Source organism: Acomys russatus, chromosome 17, assembly GCF_903995435.1.
Source record: "Acomys russatus chromosome 17, mAcoRus1.1, whole genome shotgun sequence".
In the NCBI taxonomy this organism is placed as follows: domain Eukaryota; kingdom Metazoa; phylum Chordata; class Mammalia; order Rodentia; family Muridae; genus Acomys; species Acomys russatus.
In genome coordinates, this window is record NC_067153.1 from 25,622,992 (window position 1) to 25,645,887 (window position 22,896).

The 22,896-nt window shown below is 39.1% G+C and overlaps 1 protein-coding gene across 1 annotated transcript in view; it reads left to right on the top strand.

Moving 5' to 3' along the window:
• The window catches only part of Atad2 (ATPase family AAA domain containing 2), a 43,188-nt gene extending 21,355 nt beyond the window's left edge, over window positions 1–21,833 (top strand). The window contains exons 13-28 of the mRNA XM_051159639.1: window positions 1,555–1,643; window positions 4,347–4,506; window positions 5,582–5,672; window positions 6,922–7,236; window positions 7,333–7,465; window positions 8,859–9,045; window positions 9,858–10,043; window positions 12,154–12,289; window positions 13,233–13,429; window positions 14,103–14,262; window positions 15,966–16,088; window positions 16,194–16,331; window positions 17,064–17,453; window positions 19,131–19,264; window positions 19,881–20,009; window positions 21,017–21,833. Of these exons, the coding sequence (XP_051015596.1) occupies window positions 1,555–1,643; window positions 4,347–4,506; window positions 5,582–5,672; window positions 6,922–7,236; window positions 7,333–7,465; window positions 8,859–9,045; window positions 9,858–10,043; window positions 12,154–12,289; window positions 13,233–13,429; window positions 14,103–14,262; window positions 15,966–16,088; window positions 16,194–16,331; window positions 17,064–17,453; window positions 19,131–19,264; window positions 19,881–20,009; window positions 21,017–21,061 (2,613 nt within the window). The 3' untranslated portion in view covers window positions 21,062–21,833. The remainder of the gene's footprint in view (window positions 1–1,554; window positions 1,644–4,346; window positions 4,507–5,581; window positions 5,673–6,921; window positions 7,237–7,332; window positions 7,466–8,858; window positions 9,046–9,857; window positions 10,044–12,153; window positions 12,290–13,232; window positions 13,430–14,102; window positions 14,263–15,965; window positions 16,089–16,193; window positions 16,332–17,063; window positions 17,454–19,130; window positions 19,265–19,880; window positions 20,010–21,016) is intronic.
• The last annotated feature ends 1,063 nt before the right edge of the window (window positions 21,834–22,896 follow it).

Consider the following 22,896-nt stretch of genomic DNA (forward strand, 5'->3'; position numbering starts at 1 on the left):
CTACAAAGTAAGTCCAAGACAGGCAAGGCTATCACACAGAGAAACCCTGTCTTGGGGCGGGGGCGAAGAATCTACCATGTTGGGGCAGCAAGTGGCGGGCATGATGGCAGATAGGAAGCTGGAGCTCACATCTTGAAATTTCTCTCATGGACTGGGTACACTCCTTGTATGCAGCTCCTCGTGTCCATGGCAACCTAGGCCCCAGGTTAGTGTCACAGAATCCTCTTTCAGCTTCTTGCCTTCCGAGGGCCTTCATGTAGGAACTTGCCTGCCACATGTCTTCTGGCCTCAGTAGTTCTCTGACATTGTGGAGGAAGAATCAACGACCTATTCCTCTAGTCTTGCACCCTTCTTGCCTCTAAAGCCAGCACCATGTGGGCAGCACTGCCTAGTTTGCCTGTCAGTTTTGGATGGACCTAGCCACTTTGAATCATATTAGCACCAGTGCTTTTATTTATTTTCTTAGTGTTAATATTTTTTAGTGCTGACCTATGGCAAAGAACTTTAGAGATAGAAATAAATGAATCTGAGTTTTTAGAAACATCAGCTCATACCCAGTAAAGGAGTAGTCTCCTGAGTAGCTTAATAATAGTGTATTATTTCACAATGTGGAAACAGGGCAATTCTTTCCTAGCCTTCACTTTCACATGTCACCATGTATTGACAGTACATTGTGAAATAATACCTTCTGTTCTACTAGGACATACCACTGAACAGTTATTTGTTTTGCTTTTTGTTGTTGGTTTTTTAGACAGGGTCCCTCTATGGAACTCTGGCTGTCCTGAAATTCCTCATGTAGACCAGGCTGGTCTTGAAATCAGAGCTCTGCCTCTCAAATGCCAGGATTAAAGGCGAATGCCACCACGCCTGACATTGAAAATGGTTCAGAATACCTTCTCAGATCTAAGAGTCTTTATTTGGCATTCACTAAGACAGTTTTTTAAGTTTTACTGGTTGCTGAGTGATGTTTTTCTATGTAGCATGGAGGGAGAGTGCCACTGTCCTCCACTATTTGTTTCCATAGTCAGTAATGAAGTTTTGCTGTGCATCTAGTAACTATAAGTGCATGAAACCCAAGGTAAGGCCAGATGTGGTGGTGCACACCTTTAATCCCAGCACTCGGGAGGCAGAGGCAGGCAGATCTTTGTAAATTCAAGGCCAGCCTGGTCTACAAAGGGAGTCCAGGGCAGCCAAGGCTACACACAGAAATCCTGTCTCAATAACAAAAACAAACAAATAAAAACCCAAGGTATATAACTACTGGAATATTTTGGACATTTCAAGTTGATAATGCAAATAAAATGAATTATGTTAATATGCATGTAAAATTCTAATCCCCGCTTTTTGGAGTTTACATTACTCTTATAAATAGTTATAAATGACAAATTTTGGCAAGCAAGATTCAATGGAAATAGATTGAAAAGGTATATGCTTCAGTTTATAGATTAATATATTTATGATAAATTTGAGTGAAAATGGATTGGAATGCTTTGTTATTAGATATGTTTGAGGATTTTTGTGGTAACAACACAGGACTGCTGGACCCTCTTTTAGGCCTATCAGATGCGCCCAGCAATTATATTCTTTGATGAAATCGATGGTCTGGCTCCAGTACGATCTAGCAGGCAAGATCAGATTCACAGGTAAAGCTTGATTGAGTTGAGTTAATGTTACATGAAAGATAAGAATTAAATGGGGAACAAGAATACAGCTCACAGAATCAACCAACTGGGTCTCAAGTGGGCCCAGACCTAGATCCTCTACATATGTTATGGTTGTGTAAATCAGTGTTTTTGTGGGGTTCCTAGTAGTAGAAGCAAGGGCTGTCTCTGATTCTTTTGCCTGTGACTTTAGAACCCTTTTCTTCCTATGGGTTGCCTTGCCCAGCCTTGATGTGAGAACATATGCCTGGTCTTAGTGTAGCTTGTTATGCTGTGTTTGGTTGTCGTCCCTGGGAGGCTTTCCCTTTTTTGAAGGGTGGGGGAGTGGACCAAGAGGAGGGAAGGATGTAATATATGAGAAAAGAATGATTTAAAAAAAGGATACTTTTTCCAAAACTAAAAAGGCAAAAATATTAAATTAAGATATATTGGTCATCATATGGATCCCCTAACAATTAATGGGAGTAGGAGCTGTCTCTGACTCTGTTGCCTACTGTTGGATCCCTTTCCCCTAGCGGGGCTGCCTTGTCAGACCCCAGTGGGAGAAGATACACTTGGTCCTGCTGTGCCTTGAGGTGCCAGGGTAAGGTAGTGGCCCCTGGTAGCCCCTTCTCTGAGAAGAAGAAAATGGGGCAAGGAATAAGGGCAGGAGGATGTGAGGGTGGGAGGAGATAAAGGAGGGGCTGGGATCAGGCTGTAAAGCGATTAAATAAATAAATGGGAAAAAAGATACTATATTTAGTAAGAAAAAAGTTAAATCATGAAAGAACACACACACACACACACACACACACACACACACACACACTTTAAGTGAACCTGTTCTGAGTATCAGGTAATTATCAATACAGTTTTCATATCTTGGTTGCAGAAGATGAACTTTCGATAAAAACATATTCATAGGCCATTGGTAATAACAAGACTGTGGTATAAAATGTGGGGGACATAGCCAATTTTCTTTCTCAAGTTCTCTGCTCAAATATTTAAATAGCTTACATGTTGCCCACTTGTTCAGGTGCTTTCCCGTTTTTAAATTTCCTTCAGTACTGGAGACTGTTCCAGAACCTTAAGATTGCTGCACAAGTGCTTTACCACTGAGATATATTTCCAGCCTTCAGGTGCCGTCTTACTTAGTCACTGACTATTGCCCTGAATAGACACTGTGACAAAGGCAGCTCTTGTAAAGGAAAGCATTTAATTGGGGCCTTGCTTACAGTTGCAGAGAATAGTCTAGTATGGCAGGGAGTGCGACGGCACACAGGCAGGCACTGGAGAAATAGCCGAGAGCTGTACATGCTGAGCCACACACAGCAGAGTGGCTGGGTCTTGGATGGGCTTTTGAAACCCCAAAGCTCACCCCAGTGACACTCCCTTCAGTAAGGCCTTACCTCCTTTAAACCTTTAAAACCTTTAAAAAGTTCCACCCCTGCTGGCTTAAGCATTCAAACATTTGAGTCTCTGTGGGTCATACTTACCTAAACTAGCACAGGTACCTGAGCCAAATAAAAATACCTTGTAGAGTAATTCTACTGATTAAGAAAACCAAGCCTCATTTGAAAGATAGGAAAAATTTGAGCTGCATGTGATACCACACACCTTTAATCCTAGCACTCAAGAGGCCAAGGCAGGTTATCTCTGATTTAAGCAGTCTGGTCTACAGAGTGAGTTCCAGGAGAGCCAGGGACACATAGGGAAACCTTGTCTTGGTGGGGGAAAGGTAGACAAGTCATACTTTTTTAAATGAATGTAAGATATGAGGTAGAGTTTTGCCAGCATTGAGATTGAACCAGGCTGCAAGTGGAGGGGCAGAGGAGAGCCCAGAGGAAAAGCAGAGAACAGTGGTTGGATTGTATAGCAATCAGAAGCTGGCAGAGGGGAAGCCTAGGCCCTGAGCTGCACAAGGTTAGGGTAGGAATGGGGTGAGCAGTGCAGGCACTGAGGGAGACTTCTCCGGAGTTTCTTTAGGACCTGATTTCTTCTCTCCAGGATTAGAAGAGAGCTACAAATCTACCCCACGTCTAAATTTGTTTGTTTGAATTTTTTTTTTTCTTTTGAGGCATTAGAGACAGAGTCCAGGGCCTCAAATATACCATGCAGAGAGACTATTACTGAGCCACACTCCTCAGCCATAGGTTACTTTCTGTCACAGTTCAGCTTTAGTATTTCAGAGTTTCTTTCCAAGCAAGTGGTCTTACAAATTACATGTGATTTTCACCCATCCCCCCCTTTTAGATCGCCTAAGGCACATTTGCATGCCTTCATATATATCAGTAGTTGTGTAGCCCAGGTTGGCCTCAAATTCAGAGATCTGCCTGCCTCTGCCTCCCAGGTGCTGGAATTAAAGGCGTGCATTACCACTGTCCAGCCATATTCCCTATTTTAAAATTTTTGTCCAGCAGGCGAGGTGGTATATGCCTTTATTTATTCCCAGCACTCAGGGAGGCAGAGGCAGGTGGATCTCTGAGTTTGAGGTCAGCCTGGTGTACAAAACAAGTCCAGGACAGCCAAGGCTACAGAGAGAAACCCTGTCTGGAAAAACAAAAAGAAAAAGAAAAGTAGCTAAGTGCTATAAGAATTCATTTGCACGTTTATATATTGAAATTAAACTTTACCAAAAGAAATACTACTGAGTGATAGATTCTTTGTACATGGTACTAATTTTTTTTTCTTATTTTGTATGTTTAGTTCTATTGTTTCAACCCTGTTAGCTCTTATGGATGGTTTGGACAGCAGAGGAGAAATTGTGGTCATTGGAGCTACCAACAGACTAGATTCCATAGACCCTGCTTTACGAAGGCCTGGGCGATTTGACAGAGAATTCCTTTTCAGTCTACCTGATAAAGAAGTAAGAAAAGTTTAAATACCTTTTAGTATTAACAATTTTGTAAAATTACATCCTTTATATGGAAGGAGTAGAGGGATAGGCAGGAGTGTTTGTGCTCAGTTTTCCCTTGTACTATGTAGGTCCTGTGGCTAGAACTCAGCTCCTCAGGCTTGTGTGCAAGTGCTTTAACCTGCCGTACTGTTTTCCATCCCAGCAACACACAGTTTTATATCCTGATCTTATGAGTGTTTGAAAGAGCTCAATAGATATAATTTATTTATTTTTTAAGCATCATACTATCTCCCCCTCAACTGCTCTTAAAATTGTTTTAAGTTAAGCACATCCTTGAGATTTTGCCAGTCATATCTCAGTAGCTTCATGAGTCCTTACCAGCTCATTAGCTTTGGCTTCTTCCAGAACATCATTGTACTGCAATAATTACTTAGGCTGAAACTACTTAATGCTTTTGAGAAGGATGTAATAAAATACAAGTAGACCTGACCGGAACAGTGGCTCAGGGTTAAGAGTGTGTGCTTACACCTTTTTCAGGGGGCCTGAGTTAAGTTTCCAGCACCCACATTGGGTGGCTCAGAACTACCTGTAACTCAAGCTGGGGAATCCAACACTCTCTTGAATCCATACCTACTCAAAGACATAATTAAAATTTAAAAATGTATATTCTTAACAAATGAGTAAAGCTGTTAGTATTCTTTTTTTTGTTTTTGTTTTTTTTGGGGTTTTTTTTGTTTTGTTTTGTTTTGTTTTGTTTTTCAAGACAGGGTCTCTCTGTGTAGTCTTGGCTGTCCTGGACTTGCTTTGTAGACCAGGCTGGCCTCGAACTCACAGAGATCCACCTGCCTCTGCCACCCGAGTGCTGGGATTAAAGGCATGCACCGCCACACCCGGCTATTATTCTTAATATATTGCAGAAATAATAATACTTTGTTTAATTTTTTATTTATGTAAATGATGAATATAACCTGGGCATATTAAATGCTTAATCAAAAGTAGTTTAAATTGAAGCATTTCTAATTGGAATAATTTAATGGTATAAATGTGAAAATTTAAAATTGAGGTTTTGGGTTTTTTTTCATAGGCTCGAAAAGAAATTCTGAAGATTCATACAAGAGATTGGAATCCAAAACCACTGGACATCTTTCTAGAAGAATTAGCAGAAAACTGTGTTGGTAAATACTGTTTTGAGCATGTGTGAAAAATGTTCTGTTCAGCCGGGCGTGGTGGCGCACGCCTTTAATCCCAGCACTCGGGAGGCAGAGGCAGGCGGATCGCTGTGAGTTCAAAGCCAGCCTGGTCTACAAAGTGAGTCCAGGATGGCCAAGGCTACACAGAGAAACCCTGTCTCGAAAAACAAAAACAAAAAAAAAAAAAAAAAAAATGTTCTGTTCATCTCAAAGGTGAAACAAGTCAAGGTCTTGCCTTAAAGTTGAAGTTTAAAAGGCTAGTGAGATGGCCTAGTAGGTAAAGTTGCAGTTCAAGCCTGGTGACCTGAGTTCAATCCCTGGAACACACAGGACAGTGGTAAGAAAGAATTTGCCTCCACAAAGTTATCTTCTAACCTCCACATGCCCATGCTCACACATAACAAAGCAACAGATGTAGCCAGATGGGGTTGCACATACATACAGTGCTAGTAGTGCTGAGGGGATGAAGGTAGACTGCCAGTTTATGGCCATCCTTGACTGCACAGGAAGGAAGAGCTAATCTGAAAAGGTAGCACAATTCATTTGCATTCCACCTCTTCTAGCATGGGCTCACCTCCAAGTTCTTAGATATATTAAGAACAGATACTTGCCCAAGTGTGGCGACACATACCTGTGTCCCCAGCACTTGGGAGACTGAGGCGGGATTAACATGAGCTTAAGGCCATCTTAAGTATAATGAGTGTCAAGTCTGCCATGGGTGTGTAATGGTACCTTTTCTCAAACAAATAAAACATAAAAATAAGAAAATTGAGAACTAGAGAGACAGCCCAGTTGTTAAAAGCACACACTGCTCTTACAGAGGCTCCAAGTTCTTTTTCCAGAACCTATGTCAAGTGGCACACAACTACCTATAGCTCCAGCTCCAGGGAATCCAATATCTCTTTCTGGCCTCTCTGGGCATCTGCACTGTTATGTGCACACCTTCACATGACATACACATAATTAAGTCTTTCCTAAAATGGGCAAGTTGGTTATTGAAGGAATTTGAGAATAGCACAGACTTGAAAATAGTTAATAGCCCTGTGAATTAGTATTATTATTTGACAGATAAAGAACCCTGCAGAGTATGAGTCTTTATAAGTGAGAATTTTTAGTTTGGTTACCTGTAAATATTTTACTAATCTAAGCTTTAACTTTTAAATTGTTTGAAATTATGACTGTGTCATAGTTTGAGGGTTTTGCTTTTTTCTTTTTCCTTGGATGATGGGGATAGGATACTGTGGTGCAGATATTAAGTCAATATGCGCTGAAGCTGCTTTATGTGCCCTGCGTCGACGGTACCCACAGATCTATACCACCAGTGAGAAGCTACAGTTGGACCTCTCTTCAATTAGTATCTCAGCTAAGGATTTTGAGACTGCCATGCAGAAGATAATACCAGCTTCCCAGAGAGCTGTGACATCACCTGGACAGGCACTGTCTGCCATTGTGAAACCACTCCTGCAAAATACTGTTTGTATGATCTTAGAAGCCCTACAGAAAGTATTTCCACACGTGGAAGCTGGAGCAAGCAAAGCTGTGAATTCAGGTATAACACTTGACTGACCATTGAAAGAAAGGAAGTGTGACAAAGAAAAATCACTAATGGATTCGGTGTTTGTTTGTTTTCTGTTTTATTTTGTAGGAGTTTCTTGCCCTTTGTTAGAAAGTGATTTGGCATACAGTGATGATGACGCACCATCCGTGTATGAAAATGGACTGTCACAAAAAACTTTTAATCAGGCAAAAGAAAATTTAAATTTTCTTCATTTAAATAGGTATGTTTTCCCTGCAGAGGTATGTTTTGGTGTGTTAATTCCATAAAAATAAGAGTTTGGATTTTTTGAGTTTTTGTTTGTTTGTTTGTTTTTGTTTTTCGAGACAGTTTCTCTGTGTAGCCTTGGCTGTCCTTGACTCAGTTTGTTGACCAGGCTGGCTTCCCAGAATGTTGGAATTACACCTGGCTTCCAAAAACTTTTTATTTAAGTTAAAAGATTAGGCCTGGAGAGAGGGCTCATTTGGTTAAATGCTTGCATTTCAAACATAAAAACCTAAGTTCAACCTCTATAGCCCATGTGAAAATTCTGGAAATGGCGATAATTCTTGTAATTCCTGTACTGGAAAGGCAGGATCCCTGGGGCTCACTAGCCACCCAGTCTGAACTAATTTGTGAGCTCCAGACCAATAAAAGACCCAATCTCTGAAGGTAGCAAGTGTTCCTGAGGATGACACCTGAGGTTGTCCTCTAGCCCACACCACTCACGTGCACTTGAACTCACATACATACACACAAACATTAAAAAGTATCAGCTGGGCACAGTGGCACACACCTGTAATATCAGCACTGGGGGCGTCAGAGGCAGGCAGATTGCTGTGAAAGTTGGAGACCAGCCAAGGTTACACAGAGAGCCCTGTCTCAAAAAGCATCAAAGTTTGGGTATGAAGACTGACTAAGCAATTAATAGCACTGGTTGCTCTTCAAGAAGACTTGGGTTCAATTCCCAGCACCCACACAGCAGTTGCTAACATCTATATTCTAGTACCAAGGGCACAATATCTGGCCTCCATAGGCACTGCCTGCAGGTGATACAGACATGCATTCAGCACTCATGCACATAAAAATAAAGTCATAAGCATTTTAAAAATACCAGATTTGGCCAGGTATGGTGGTGCATTCCTTAATCCCAGTGCTTGGGAGGTAGTGGCAGGTGTATCTCTTATGAGTTTGAGGCCAGCCTAGTCTACTTTATCAAGATCAAGGATAGCCAGAGCTACACAGTGAAACCCCGTCTTAAAAAAGAAGAAGAAAAAAACAAGATTTGTTGTTATAGCTGTCATTATGATGTAAAGTATTCTTTGTCTTGTTAGGGTTTCTCTGTGTAGCCTAAGCTGTCCTGGACTTGTTTCAGGGACTTGTTTCAGAGAGCAGGCTGGCTTTAAACTCACAGCTTTCCGCCTGCCTCTGCCTTCCTGAGACCTGGGATTACAGGTGTGTACCACCGTGCCTTGCTCCTAAAAGTATTCTTAAATCTGGGACAATCATTGTGTAAAACTCAGGCATGTTACAATTGGCTAGTCAAATTGATAAGGCTTCTAAAGATTTGTAGTTGGCAATTTAAGGGAAATATTTAAGTTTCCCCCAAAAATACAGCTTACTAATATTTTTTTCAGAAATGCCTGCTACCAACCTATGTCTTTTCGACCAAGACTATTGATAGTGGGAGAACCAGGATTTGGGCAGAGTTCTCATTTGGCACCAGCTGTCATCCATGCTTTGGAAAAATTTACTGTATATACATTAGACATTCCTGTTCTTTTTGGCATCAGTACTACATCTCCTGAAGAGACATGTTCCCAGGTAAGTCTCCCAGCCAACACGTTATAAGATAAAGCAGCGGTTCAGAGACAAGGTCTGGAGTGGACTCCCTCTGCTTTTTTTTTAACTTAAAGCTTACAAATTAGAACTGTAATATTGTTTAGTTATTAAGTGGTGTATGTTTTATCTCTCACATCTACCACTTTTTGTTTGTTTGTTTGTTTTTTGTTTTGTTTTTTGAGACAGGGTTTCTCTGTGTAGCCTTGACTGTCCTGGACTCAGTTTGTAGACCAGGTTGGCCTCGAACTCATAGCAATCCATCTACCTCTGCCTCTGCCTCTGCCTCCCAAGTGCTGGGATTAAAGGCGTGCACCACCACTGCTCAGCTCACATCTACCACTTAATATCTATGTGTCCTTGAGTGAGTTGTTAGATCTCTTTTATTTTCTCCTGTTTGCAAGGTCTGATATAATAATTTGGGTGTTCTGAGAATTGAAGTACTTAAAACAATTACTGTTCCTCATCTGGCACTCTGCTGTTTCTATTGTTGATATGTTTAGATTTAATTGGTTAATATAAAAATTCTTTGTATTTGTACTTGCTTAGCTTTGGTTACACAACAGAATATTCCTGTGTATTTCTTGGCGTGTTTCCTAGTTGCTTAAATAAATTATTTTCCTCCAAATGAAACATTTATTAAACACTTTAAAACAGTTGTGAGGGTTTTTGGGGAGAAGCATTCAATAAATTTGAAGGTTTTGTGTGAGAATTCTTGGAAGTTACTGTAACGCTAACATTACTAATGTGCTGTCTTTGAAACCAAATATATTGTTTTTGTTGTTGTTTTTAATTAGATGATTCGTGAAGCTAAGAGAACAGCACCCAGCATAGTCTACGTCCCACATATTCACTTGTGGTGGGAAATAGTTGGACCAACACTCAAAGCCACATTTACGACATTATTACAGAATATACCTTCATTTGCTCCAGTTTTACTACTTGCAACTTCCGACAAACCGTATTTGGCTTTGCCCGAAGAGGTAATTTATAGGGGATTTGCTGTTCTTTAAGAGTTTCCTTATGCCAAAATAAAAACTTTCTTGAAAATTCAAGTGCTGCTGAAGTAAATGAAACAATAAGGAACACTTATTTGAGTAGTCTCTTCAGCAATAGTCTTCTGTCTGGGGTATGGTGGGCAAACCAAAAACAATAGCCCTAGTTTATGTTTTTGGTTTAGTTTTGGTTTTGGGTTTTCAAAACAGGGTTTCTCTGTGTAGCCTTGGCTGTCCTGCAACTTGCTCTGTAACCAGGCGGGCCTCGAACTCACAGAGATCCTTGTGCTTCTTCCTCCAAGTCCTGGGAGTAAAGGCATGCACCACCACCCCCAACAAGTTTTATGTTTTTTTGTTTGTGTTTGTTTTGGTTTTTGTTTCTTTTAGGTCTTATTGACTAGTAATATGTAGGGAGACATCATCTGCCTGTTTCTGAGATTTTCATTTAATTACCTTATCTTCTGGAAGCAGTATTGTCCACTCATAAAAAGGACTTCTATTCAGACTCCCTTTTTTATACTGTAAACTCAGTGAAATATTCCAGTACATTTTATAGGGGTGTCGCACAGGATGAGGAATTGCTTATTTTGTTTTGTTTTGAGACAGGGTTTCTCTGGGTAGCCCCAGCTGTCCTGGAACTCTATAGACCAGGCTGGCCTCAAACTTAGAGATCCACCTGCTTCTGCCTCCCGAGTGCTAGGATTAAGGTGAGCCACTGCCACCCGGCAGAAGTGCTTAGTTGTAAATAAATTATTCATATGGGTGGCGCACACCTTTAATCCCAGCACTTGGGAGGTGGAGGCAGGTGGATCACTGCGATTTGGAGGACAGCCTGGGATACACAGAGAAACCCTGTCTCTAAAAAACCACAAGTAAATAAGTAAATCATTACGCTTTGAACTTTGTTTTTTAGTGAATTAGTGATTAGACCATAATGTATGTAAGGATAATGCTTCGGGTTTTTTTTTTTTTTATATATACTTGGAGGTGTAAGCATTAGGCTTATATGGGATAGAGCATTTAAATATTATATATACACAAGGTCTTGTCTTTAATCCATATGACCACTGAAAAAGAGAAAAGTGCTTACAAGTAGCTAGCTATGTCATTGGAGAACACTTTTGATTCTCATAATATTATGGACTGCAAAGATGAGAATAATGTCATCAGTGAAATAGAAGATGTTATGAATCCCCAAAAGACACTGAAGTGGGATTAGGTTGATAATGGTAATAATTAAATTGGTACATGAGCATGAAAGGTGGAAATGGCGTTGTACTCTGGATTAGTACCAGGAAGAACTTGAAGTAGCTCTTGGCCAGCTCTGGGATCATTGGCTTTCTTATTGGGCAGCCCTAGCTGAGCGGAACTTTCTATGTAGACCAAGCTGGCCTTGGACTCAGAGAGTATTAGGATCAAAGGCACATGCCGCCTCACAGTGACACTTCTGTTATTTACAAATCTTGGCTTTTGTGAATAATGCTGTCAATAATTAGTGTATAATAACAGTTTCTGTATTCTGGTTGGCTTCTTGAGTTATAAAGACAATCTGATGTTTAGTTACTAATCTAACACGTGTATATTCATACTTAATTCTGCCTGCTTGCCTGTTCTGTGTCACTTGTGCAATCCCTACAGAGGCCAGAATGGGGCATTAGATCCCCGGGAACTGGAGTTACAGGTGGCTGTGAGCTGCCATGGGGGTTCTAGGAAGCAGACATGGGTCCTCTGGAAGAACAGCCAGTACTCTTAACCACTGAGCCATCTCCCCTGCTTCTACAAACCTACTTTAAAAGACTTATATTTAAAAAACAACAACAACAACAGAAAAACGTATATTTTCCGGGAGCTGTGGCACATCCTATAATCCCAGCACTTGGGAACACAGAGGCAGGCTTATCTCTCTGGTCTCCAAATCAAGTCCAGGACAGCCAAGGCTACACAGAGAAACCCTGTCTCAAAAAACACTTATATTTAAATTTTTTAATTAAAAATAAGTGTTTAATATACTGTTGGATTAAGTAATCAGTAACATGCATTGTGTGTTTGCATATACTGCATACATGTATAATCTGTATGTGTTATACTTTTTTTTAAGGTACAAGAATTATTTACCCATGATTATGGAGAAATTTTTAATGTCCAGTTACCAAATAAAGAAGAACGGACCAGATTTTTTGAAGACTTAATTTTAAAACAAGCTGCAAAGGCTCCTGTTTCAAAAAAGAAAGCAGGTTAGTAATCTTAATTAATAAAGCCAAAAACTGGGGCTGGAGAGATAGCTCAGCAGTTAAGAGCACTGGCTGCTCTTCCAAAGGTCCTGAGTTCAATTCCCAGCAACCACATAGTGGCTCACAACCATCTCTAACGAGATCTGGTGCCCTCTTGTGGTAAGCAGGTGTATGTGTAGGCAGAACACCGTACACATATATAATAAATCTTTTTTTAAAAGGTAAATAAATAAAATCAAAACCAAAAACTGTCTTTAAAATGCATACAACATCACAGTTTTACTCTTGGTTCTTGTGTGCTCCTGTGTTTGTCCCTCATTGCTGGTTAAGGAGCTGCTTAGCTTGGGAGTGCAGTCACAGAGGTCCAGTGCTGGGAATGGACCCAGTTCTCTACAGGATCAACAGACGCTCTTAAAAGCTGAACTTTCTCAAGCCCCATCATTTCTTTTTTCAGAGGGGGCATGGAGGTCAAGACAGAGTTTCTCTGTTTAGCCCTGGCTGTCCTGGAATTCACTCTGTAGACCAGACTAGCCTTGAACTCACAGAGATCCACCTGCCTCTGCCTCCCAAATGCTGGCATTAAGGTGTGGACCACCACTCCTAGCTTTCATTCTTTTAATCCTGAATGTTCATTATTTATTTCCTTAAAGAAAATTAAAATTTGTTCTATTTGGAGCATCACAATTTTTTTTCCCATTAGTTTACAAGCTAAAGACTTTATAGCTACGATATTCTTGTTTTGGGATTATGTATTTTCAAAGTTTGCATATTACAGTTATTTCTAAAGGTGTGTAGGGATAGAGATTATGGTCTTATTTTTGTAAATTCTTGGTTTCCTATCAATTGTAAAGAAAATAACCCTTCAGAGCCCCATTTTGTTTGCATTGAGTTATTTGTTGCCCTCCAATTTTTGGAGGGTGTTAACTAAAAATTTTCATCTATGAAGTTTTGCAGGCCTTGGAGGTCCTCCCAGTAGCACCACCCCCTGAACCACGACCGCTGACAGCAGAAGAAGTTAAACGGCTTGAAGAACAAGAAGAAGACACATTCAGAGAACTCAGGATTTTCTTAAGAAATGTTACACATAGGCTTGCTATTGACAAGCGATTCCGAGTCTTTACTAAGCCTGTTGACCCTGATGAGGTATTACTAATTTCCTCTTTTGGTCAAATGAGTTTAAGCCATAAGAATTTTTTTTTAAAGCAGAAAGTGTGAGTAGTTCACCTAGGTGTCTTGCTGTACTCTAACCCTGTTTTCTCTATATGGACAAGTAAACGTAGCATCCTAAGCATGTGTAGGCTTTAAGTGCTTTCTAATATACTTCCTTTGCTTTGGAGAATAGACAGTTAACTTTTCTATCTATTTAGGCAAAAGAAATTTCAGAATGTTTTAATTCTGTATGGTATTACCATTATGTGTAGAATGAAAATTGAGCTTCGAGGCAGGGTTTTTGGTTTTTGAAACAGGGACATGCTTCATAGTGCAGAATGGGCTGGAATTTACTGTGTAGTCTAGGCTACCGTGAACTAAGTGCTGGGGTTCCAGGCCTGTGTTACAGTATTTTACAGAGTCTGTTCTTAAACTAACATTGAGGAGTGGGCAGCAGTTACAGAAGGAAAGGAATATATGATATTACTAGAGAATATAACTGCTTGAGAATAGAATAAATATGAACTGTAAATAGAGTTAGCATAGAGCCAAAGCAGTCATATAAATAATAGTGTCCTTATTCTATTTCCTCTGTATTGCCTTCACAGAAAAACTTCTTTTTAATGTTTGGTTTATTACGTGATTTGGTCATTTGCTTGAATTTTAGGTTCCTGATTATGTCACTGTAATAAAGCAACCAATGGACCTTTCATCTGTAATCAGTAAAATTGATTTACATAAGTATCTGACTGTGAAAGACTATTTGAGGGATATTGATCTAATCTGTAGTAATGCTTTAGAATACAATCCAGATAGAGATCCTGGAGGTAAGCATTAGTAAATTCCTTTTCAGGGGGTGGTTTTTGGGACTACTGACAATGAAGGTTGTTGATGGGGTTTCTGGGTTTGCTTGTTTTTAATGTGAGGTGTTAAATTATACATATTTTATATTCAAAATACCATGTAAATCTCACAATGTCCTTATTGTATGCTACAGCTGAAAAAAGTACACTTTAGGAAGGTTAAAACTTTGTTCAGAAGCCAGGCAAAGTGGCAGCGGTACACTTCTATAATCCCAGCACTCTGGGAGGTGGAGGCAGGCAGATCCTCTTAAATTTGAGGCCACAGGACCACAAAGTGAGTCCAGGACACCCAAGGCTACACAGAGAAACCCTGGGGCAGGGGACCTTTGTTCAGAGTCACAGTGACAGAAAAGAACAAGGGCAGAATTTGAACACACATCTTTTTTTTCTTACTCAAATCCCTAAATGTTAACCACATAATGTATTCTCTAATGCACAGTTCTCAGTCTTACTAATGCTGTGAACTTTTAATACTGTTCCTCATGTCATTTTGACCCACCCATCACAAAATTATTTTGTTGTTACTTCAAAACTGTAATATTGCTACTGTTATGGACTGTAGTATAAATATCTGATATACAGGATATCTAATATGCAACCTCTGTGGGGTTGTGACCCACAAGCTGACAACCACTACCCTAATGAGACACAAAATAGCTTGTTGTGCTCTTTTTGAAAATGGGAAGATAAACACTAACAGATTTCAAAGAATTCCCTTTTTTTCTTTCTTTATTTTAGTTTTTAAAATGATTTATTCTAATTTTATGTACATTAGTAGTTTGCCTGCGTGTGTGTCTGTATATGGGTGTTGGGTCCTCTGGAACTGAAGATACAGTTGTGAGTTGCCCTGTGGGTGCTAGGAGTTGAACCTAGGCTCTTAATAGTTGAGCCATCTCTCTAGTCCCTCAAAGTATTCTTTTAGTTAAAACTTGCATTTGTTGTTGTTGTTTGAGACAGCCCTAATGGCCCTCTCTGCCTCTCAAATGCTGAGATTACAGGCATGTGCCATTATGCCCGAGCACATTTTTATTACATAAGTTATAGAGTAATAATATGTGCTTAATAGTAATGTTAAAAGTATGTGTTCAAAGATGGCTCCATTTCCATTTTTAGAGTGATCATTGTAAGGAACTATTGAAAGTTCCTTTTGTTTTTTGGGGCAGGGGTTGTTTCAGACAGGGTGTCACAGTTTACCCCTGACTGACCTAAAACTCACAGAGATCTGCCTGCCTCTGCTTCCTCGGTGTTGAGATTAAAGAATGCCATCCCCCTGTGAACATTAACATTGTGTAGCTCAGGTTGGCCTTCTGGCTGTAGCTAAGAGTGACCATAAGCTCCTGTTCCTCTAGCTTTCCCCTGCTAGTCTCCTATGCTGTTGTTAAAGGTGTATTATTTCAGGGTTCCTTAAAATAATTGAGAGCACACTGAGCTACATCCCTCTCCCCTTTTCTGATATCTTTGGGGGGCTCTTAGTAGGGTATAACAATAAAATGCTTTGGGTGTAGTCTGCTATAATGAATCATATCTAAATCATTAGATTACCACCCAAACCAGAATAGTAACTTTTACTCTTTGTATGAAGTTAAGGAATTATAATGGCTACTATCTTTACCCCCACCCCACCCCGGCTTACTTTTGGGAAAAAAAATTATTTTCTCATTTTTTAGATCGACTTATTAGGCATAGAGCCTGTGCTTTAAGAGACACTGCCTATGCAATAATTAAAGAAGAGCTTGATGAAGACTTTGAGCAGCTTTGTGAAGAAATTCAGGAATCTAGGAAGAAAAGAGGTAGGGAAATGCTTGGGCATCTGAAGATGCTCTAGATGGATCCTTTTATTCTTTGTGTGACTTTGAGTTCTGGAAACAATTTCTAAAATCCTATCTGTTTATAAGGTTGTAGCTCCTCCAAATATGCACCATCTTATTATCATGTCATGCCAAAGCAAAGTTCTACTGGTGAAAAAAGATCAGATCAAGACCAGAATGAAAAGCTAAAGGCGTCTTGTACTCCCATGGCTTGCAGCACACCTGGTAAGTCCTCTTGAGTAATCTTTATGAAGTTCCTTTATTCTTTCCCATGCCCTTCACTTTGTCTTATACTTGGCTTTGTTAATACAGTAATTGCATCTCTTAAGTTTCACCTCTTCCCAAGACAAATGAAGTATATTTTTACTGTCCACCTTAGACAGAATATTTGAACTCTCTGTGCTTCAGTTTCTTCCACTGTAAAGCGATGTTGCTAATGGTATCAGTTTAAAGCGAAATTCCAATGAATTAGAATGCATAACACGCTTAAAAAATGGTTGGTATACCTTAGCTGTGTAAGCATAGGTCATTTTACGTCTTGACCTTCAGCTATTCAGTTTATATCCCACCCTGCTGCTCAGCTATACTTGATAATGCATCACACAGATAATTCATTGCCTTCCTTAAAGATATTCAAGATGTTTGTGTTTTCAAGACAGGGTTTCTCTGTGTAGCCTTGCCTATCCTGGAACTCACTTTGTAGACCAGCTGGACTCAAACTCAGAGATCTGCCTGTCTCTGCCTCCCAAGTGCTAGGATTAAAGGCATCGCCAGTGCCTGGCTTCAAGATTTTGTAATAATTTTAAAATCTCAACTTGAGCCAGATCATTTTATAACCTGGAATTTGTTCACATTTCTGTCTTGTCACAATAATTTACTATTTCTGTATTCCAGCCATGTGAAAGTACTATGGTTTCTTGACTTTTCATCTTGTTTCTTTTGTTAAATTCCTTAAAGCACGATTGAAGAGGAAATTTCATAAAAAGTTAAAGTGGCGTATAGATACCAAAATAAAGCGAAGGAGAATTTCACAAGCAAAAGACAGTAGCCAAAGTGATTTGAATAACCAAATGGGGAGTGATACAGAGGAAAGTCAACATACAAGTGCAGAACACACTGAGCTTGGAAATACAGGAGAGTCTTCTCTAGAAGAAAATGACAAGCAAAATGCCTCTGAAAGCAACATGGACCTGAAAAATAACTCAAGTACCTCTCATATTGAGAATGAACTGGAAGAATCTGAACAAACTACAGATTGTACAAAATTGAGGATAGGTAGAATTGATTGCCATGGAGATGCTTCTAGCTCCCAGGTCATGGACATTCCCGAAGAAAAGGAGTCAAAGGGTAAGTCTCACCTCAAAGGCAAACACCTTCAGCACTTGGGAGGCAGAGGCAGAAGGAGCTCTGAGTTTAAGGCCAGCCTGGTCTACAGAGCCAGCTCCAGGACAGCCAAGGCTACAGAGAGACCCTGTCTCAAAAACAAAAGAGAGGGAAAAAAAGTAAATACCTTTTAAAGCTTAAAATAATTCCTAAACAAGCCGTTACATACCAGTTTGTTGCTTTTGCTGTCTTTCAGAGCACAGATGCTAAGAAAAAAAATAGTGTTTTCTTTACTTAACCTTTCAGCTAATGGATCCAAACACCCATGTATACATACAATAAAACTAAATAGAGTTAGAGAGATGGCTCAGAGGTTAAAAGCACCACCTGCTCTTCCAGAGGTCCTAAGTTCAATTCCCAGCAACCTCATGGTGGCTCGTAACCATCTATAATGAGATCTGATGCCCTCTTCTGGCATGCAGGTGTACTTGCTGGCATAGCACTGTATACATAATAATCTTTAAAAAACAAAACTATAAAATGTCAGAGTTATTAAACTAAGCTTTTTGTGAAGATGGACTCTCCTGGGGAATCGATCCCTGTAGTTCTAAGGTCATGGCAGAGTCCCGTGCTTTACAGCTGTTACTCTGATGAGCTGGATACACAATAGAGAGTCTCTTAAGTGCACCTGCAGTAGTAAAGCAAACCAACCACTAACCCATGTACAAGGAGGAGGGATCAGAAAAGAAGGGAGCAAAGATGCATAGTTTTTCTTCCCAGCTGTGTGCTAAAAAAGAAATACAAAATGAGCCAATGTTCAAATTCCTGAAAAGGCATTGTTCAAATAAAGAGATTATACAACCAGCATCCAGCTTAGTATTAACTTCTTTAGTGATCGATCAGTATACCATTCATTGCTAAGAGAGAATGATGCCTGGCTTGGCATGCTCCTTTTGCCACTTTCAAGGTACCTGTTGAGGAATTCCCTAAATAATCAATTTGAGAAATACTTCTTAGAATGTTTTTGGTGGGATTGGTTCTTTGTTTGCTTGCTTTCTTTAAGACAAGTTGTGCTAAGTGGCCTCAACTGACCTGGAACTCCTTTAGACCAGCCTGGTTTCTAAGTCATAAAGATTTACCTGCCTAGCCAGCCATGGTGGCGCACAACTTTAATCCCAGCACTCGGGAGGCAGAGGCAGATGGATCACTGTGAGTTAAATAAATAAATAAATATCCACCTGCCTCTGTGTCCTGAGTACTGAGATTAAAGGCAGCCATTAGCAAGCTCAGACAAATGTTTCTGATACTTTATACCATTTTCCTTTCTTTCTTTCTTTCTTTCTTTCTTTCTTTCTTTCTTCCTTTCTTTCTTTCTTTCTTGTTTTAGGTTTGTTTGTTTGTTTGAGACAGGGTTTCTCTGTGTAGCCACGGCTATCCTGGACTCACTTTGTAACCAGGCTGGCCTCGAACTCACAGCAATCTGTCAGCCTCTGCCTTCCAAGTGCTAGAATTAAAGGCAAATGCCACCACATCCGGCTTGTGTACCATTTCTTAATGTAAATGGCTTAGCATAATCTTACAACAAAAAGATTAACACAGAACCACTTCTTATGTTCTAAGTACACATTGTTATTAGTCTAGCTATTATTTGTCTTAGGCATTATGTGAACCAAATAATACTTGTTTAATTTTTCTCTTTAGAAATGGGTATTCTGCGAATGACTCGAGCTAGACGTTCCCAGGTAGAACAGCAACAGCTTATCAGTATGGAGAAGGCTCTGGTGATTCTCTCTCAGCCTACACCCTCACTTGTTGTGAACCATACACAGTTAAAAGTATGTTAAACTGTAATCATAATGCTTTTCCTAAGTATTTCAGTCTTCCTCACATGCTGGGTTGCAGACTAGTGGTAAATTAGCTACATGAGGATTCCTTTTAACTTCCTTGACCTTCAGGAAAAGTTCTTCTGGGCTGGGAGAGCTGGTTCAGTAGCTAAGAGCTCTGGCTGCTCTTGAGGACTTAGGTTTAATCCCCAGCCCACATAGGGCAGTTTAACAAATTAATACCTTTCATTTCTAGTCCATGGGGATCTAGTGTCCTCTTTTGGCCTCTGGGTACCAGGCATGCATATAGTACATATTAAATAAATATTTAAGTAAATGGATTTTTTTTTTTTTTTTTAAAGAAAGAAAGAAAAAATTATCTGGAGATGTTTGTGGATATAATTGAAATTAGCAGCTTACGCTGTAGTTTCTGGGATAGTAGGAGTTAACCTAGGGCTAAGACTGGTGTCACAAAATGAAGAAAATCTAAGAGTATCGCCAGGGCCTTCCATGTCTCAGTAGTGGCTTAGTCTGCATGCTGCTTTTTTAAAAGTTCCCAAGCGTGCAGAATTTAAAATCCTGTTGCAAGGAATTAATCTGGCACTTATAAATACTTGTTTTCTTTTAGACTCTTTTGAAGACTGTTGTTAAAAAAAGTCAAGAATATAATATATTCCAACTAGAAAATTTGTATGCAGTAATCAGCCAGTGTATTTATGAGCATCGCAGGGACTATGACAAAACAACACTTATTCAGGTAAAGTTTTGACTTAAAACTTTTTATTACTTATTCTGAGACAGGGTCTCTCTGCATAGTCCCGATTGTGCAGAACTCACTATGCAGACTGCAAACTTACAGAGATCTGCCTCAGCCTCCAGATCTACTGAGGTTAAAGCTGTGCATCACCACGCTGGCTAATTTGAAATGTTTTATACTCCTTTTGCCATATAATATCTCCATTAAAGATGACTTTTTTTAACTTAAGAAAAATTTGAAGACCAACCAAGGTGTGGTGACACACTTGTAATCCCATTATCTGGGCATAGGCAGAGGATCAGCATTCAGTCATCTTCTGCCATGTAGCATGTTCAACACCAGCTCGGGCTACTTAAAACGCTTAAAACCAAAAAATAATAACTGAAAGGCCATTTTTATATCAAGATTATAGATTGTTAGTAGATACAAACAAGTTCAGTGTATCATAAATCTAGAATGGATATGATGTGGTGGATATTTTTGTTAAAACATGTTTACATCCACTACAATATGGAACTTTTTTTAAAAAAATAGCCTTTTTCCCCCCTAAAATAAGTGTTTAAGGTTTGTGTACATCTGTGATCCCAGATTTGGAATCCGAAGCACAAGAACCACAAATTTAGTCCAATCTGGTGCTACAGTAAGACCCTCTCTCAAAAATAAAGTAGCCTACTTGTCCTTACTTTCAAGAAAAACCTTGTTGGATGCTAATTATGTTACCAGTCACCTATAAAATATAAAATGTTGCCTGCCTGCCATATGTGCACCTAGTATACGGAGTCAGGGTGGGGGGTGTGCACATGTGGGCGGCGTTTAGCACACTAGATATGTACATGCTGTATGAAGAATATTATTGTTTACATTGTATATAAGTATCAATAACTGGCCAGATATTTACATGGATAATTAATGTTTTTAATATTTGTTGAAAAAAAAACAATGAAATTATGTTTTTAGCTTTTTTCAGTATTGAAACTTACTATTTTTCTTTTCTGTCTCCTACATAGAAAATGGAGCGAGCAGTAGAAAATTTCAATTGTTCAAGATCGTGATATCAATGCATCAAGTATTTTTATATTCAATTACTATTTAATTGTCTTCAGATATGTCTGCATAACTAATGCAAGATAAGATGAAATCTTGCATCTTCAAGAAAAGATTAAAACAGTAAAAGTATTTTAATATGTACATGTAGTAAGATAATTGGTAAGTCTTGGATGCTTGAGCAAAGCACTGTAATGGTAGTAATTGACTAGATCTTAAAGGTATATAGGTAATTAATGTTTTTTGACATTTAATAATTAGTAACATTGTAATTTTTTGTTAGCTGAAGAAATCTTAATTTACCCTTCCTGGTAGGTTTTTGTATCAGAATTATATGTTGTATTTTTGCTGTCTTTTTGGTTTCCTTTAATGCCTTCTCCATCTGCCAAAATTCAAGTTGTGATTTTCAAGAGGTCTTCAATACAATTCTGTATTCTGTATGTAATATAAAAGTTAATGTCTTTAGATAAACATTTTTGTAATTCTAATTTGGGTTAATAAATATTTTTAAATGTATCATTTACTTTTGTAATTACATACACAACAAATATATTAGTGACTAGTTTTTGTATTTGACAACTGTTTATCTTTCTACCATTGTATTTAGGTTATATTCTATAAATACTTTTTATATACAAATATATGGCAATAAATACAAATGTTGTATTACTGATAACAAAAATTTCTCTTTCCTAACTGAAACCATTTTGCTTCCATACACTATTCAATGGGATAGTCAAGCCTCTGCTTGCAGAGTAGCATCTTTTGGAAAGCTTGTTTGAAGAGTAGAGAATGGTAACTGAAGTGAAAGGCTGTGGGGTTTATTGGTGATAAAATGGTGGTGGTAAGGATCGAACGTAGGGCCCAGTGTACGCTGAGCACATGCCTAGCTCAAGAGTTTAGATGTTAGTATAAAGTTGAGCTGTCTTTTACTATGTAGATATTTAAAGGATTTCTAAAATTCAGTAATTTGGATGCCTTAATTAGATGCTGCTTTATGTACCTATTAAAAATGAAAAACACAGCTGGACGTGGTGGCACATGCCTTTAATCCCAGGACTCAGGAAGCAGAAGCACATGGGTCACTGTGAGTTCGAGGCCAGCCTGGTCTACAAAGGGAGTCCAGGACAGCCAAGACTACACAGAGGAACCCTGTCTCAAAAAACAAACAAACAAATAAAAAAATGACGAACACTAACATGTTCAAATTTCTGGAGATGATGTACAAATTGTGTGTGTGTGTGCGTGCAGCCTGTGAGGCAGAGAGCTACGCGGTAAGTTTGAGGCCAGCCTGGCTACTTGAGACCTTATCTCAAAAAAGCAAATAAACAGAAAAGGTTGTGCTTAATAGTTTTTATTGACTTTATTATAATTTATTTCAGATGTATCCTTTCATTGTACGTCTTGTATAATAAATTTTAAAAGTTGAAAACCGTTGCTTGTTTCTAGTTCTTTAGAAAAACATATGAGTGTGCATGCGTCATAATATACACGTAGGAGTCAGAGGACAAGTCTGTGGAATCTTTCTTCCACCTTTACATGAATTCTACGGATCAGACTAGGTTATTAGTCTGGTATGGTAAGTGCCTTTACCTACTGGGCAAAGATAGGACATCCAAACACCATGGTGCTTACTTGTTTAATCCTAGCCTTTGGGAGGTAAAGGCAGGAGGATTGCCTCAAATTCAAGGCCATTCTGGTCTTCATTATTTTGGGACAACAGGGCTACATAGGCATGAAACAAACATACAAAAATTAACTGAATGTAAAACAAATACATATGTCTTTTCATATTAGTATGCGTCCATTAAAATGCTGTTGGTCTGCCAGGTATGGTGGTAAG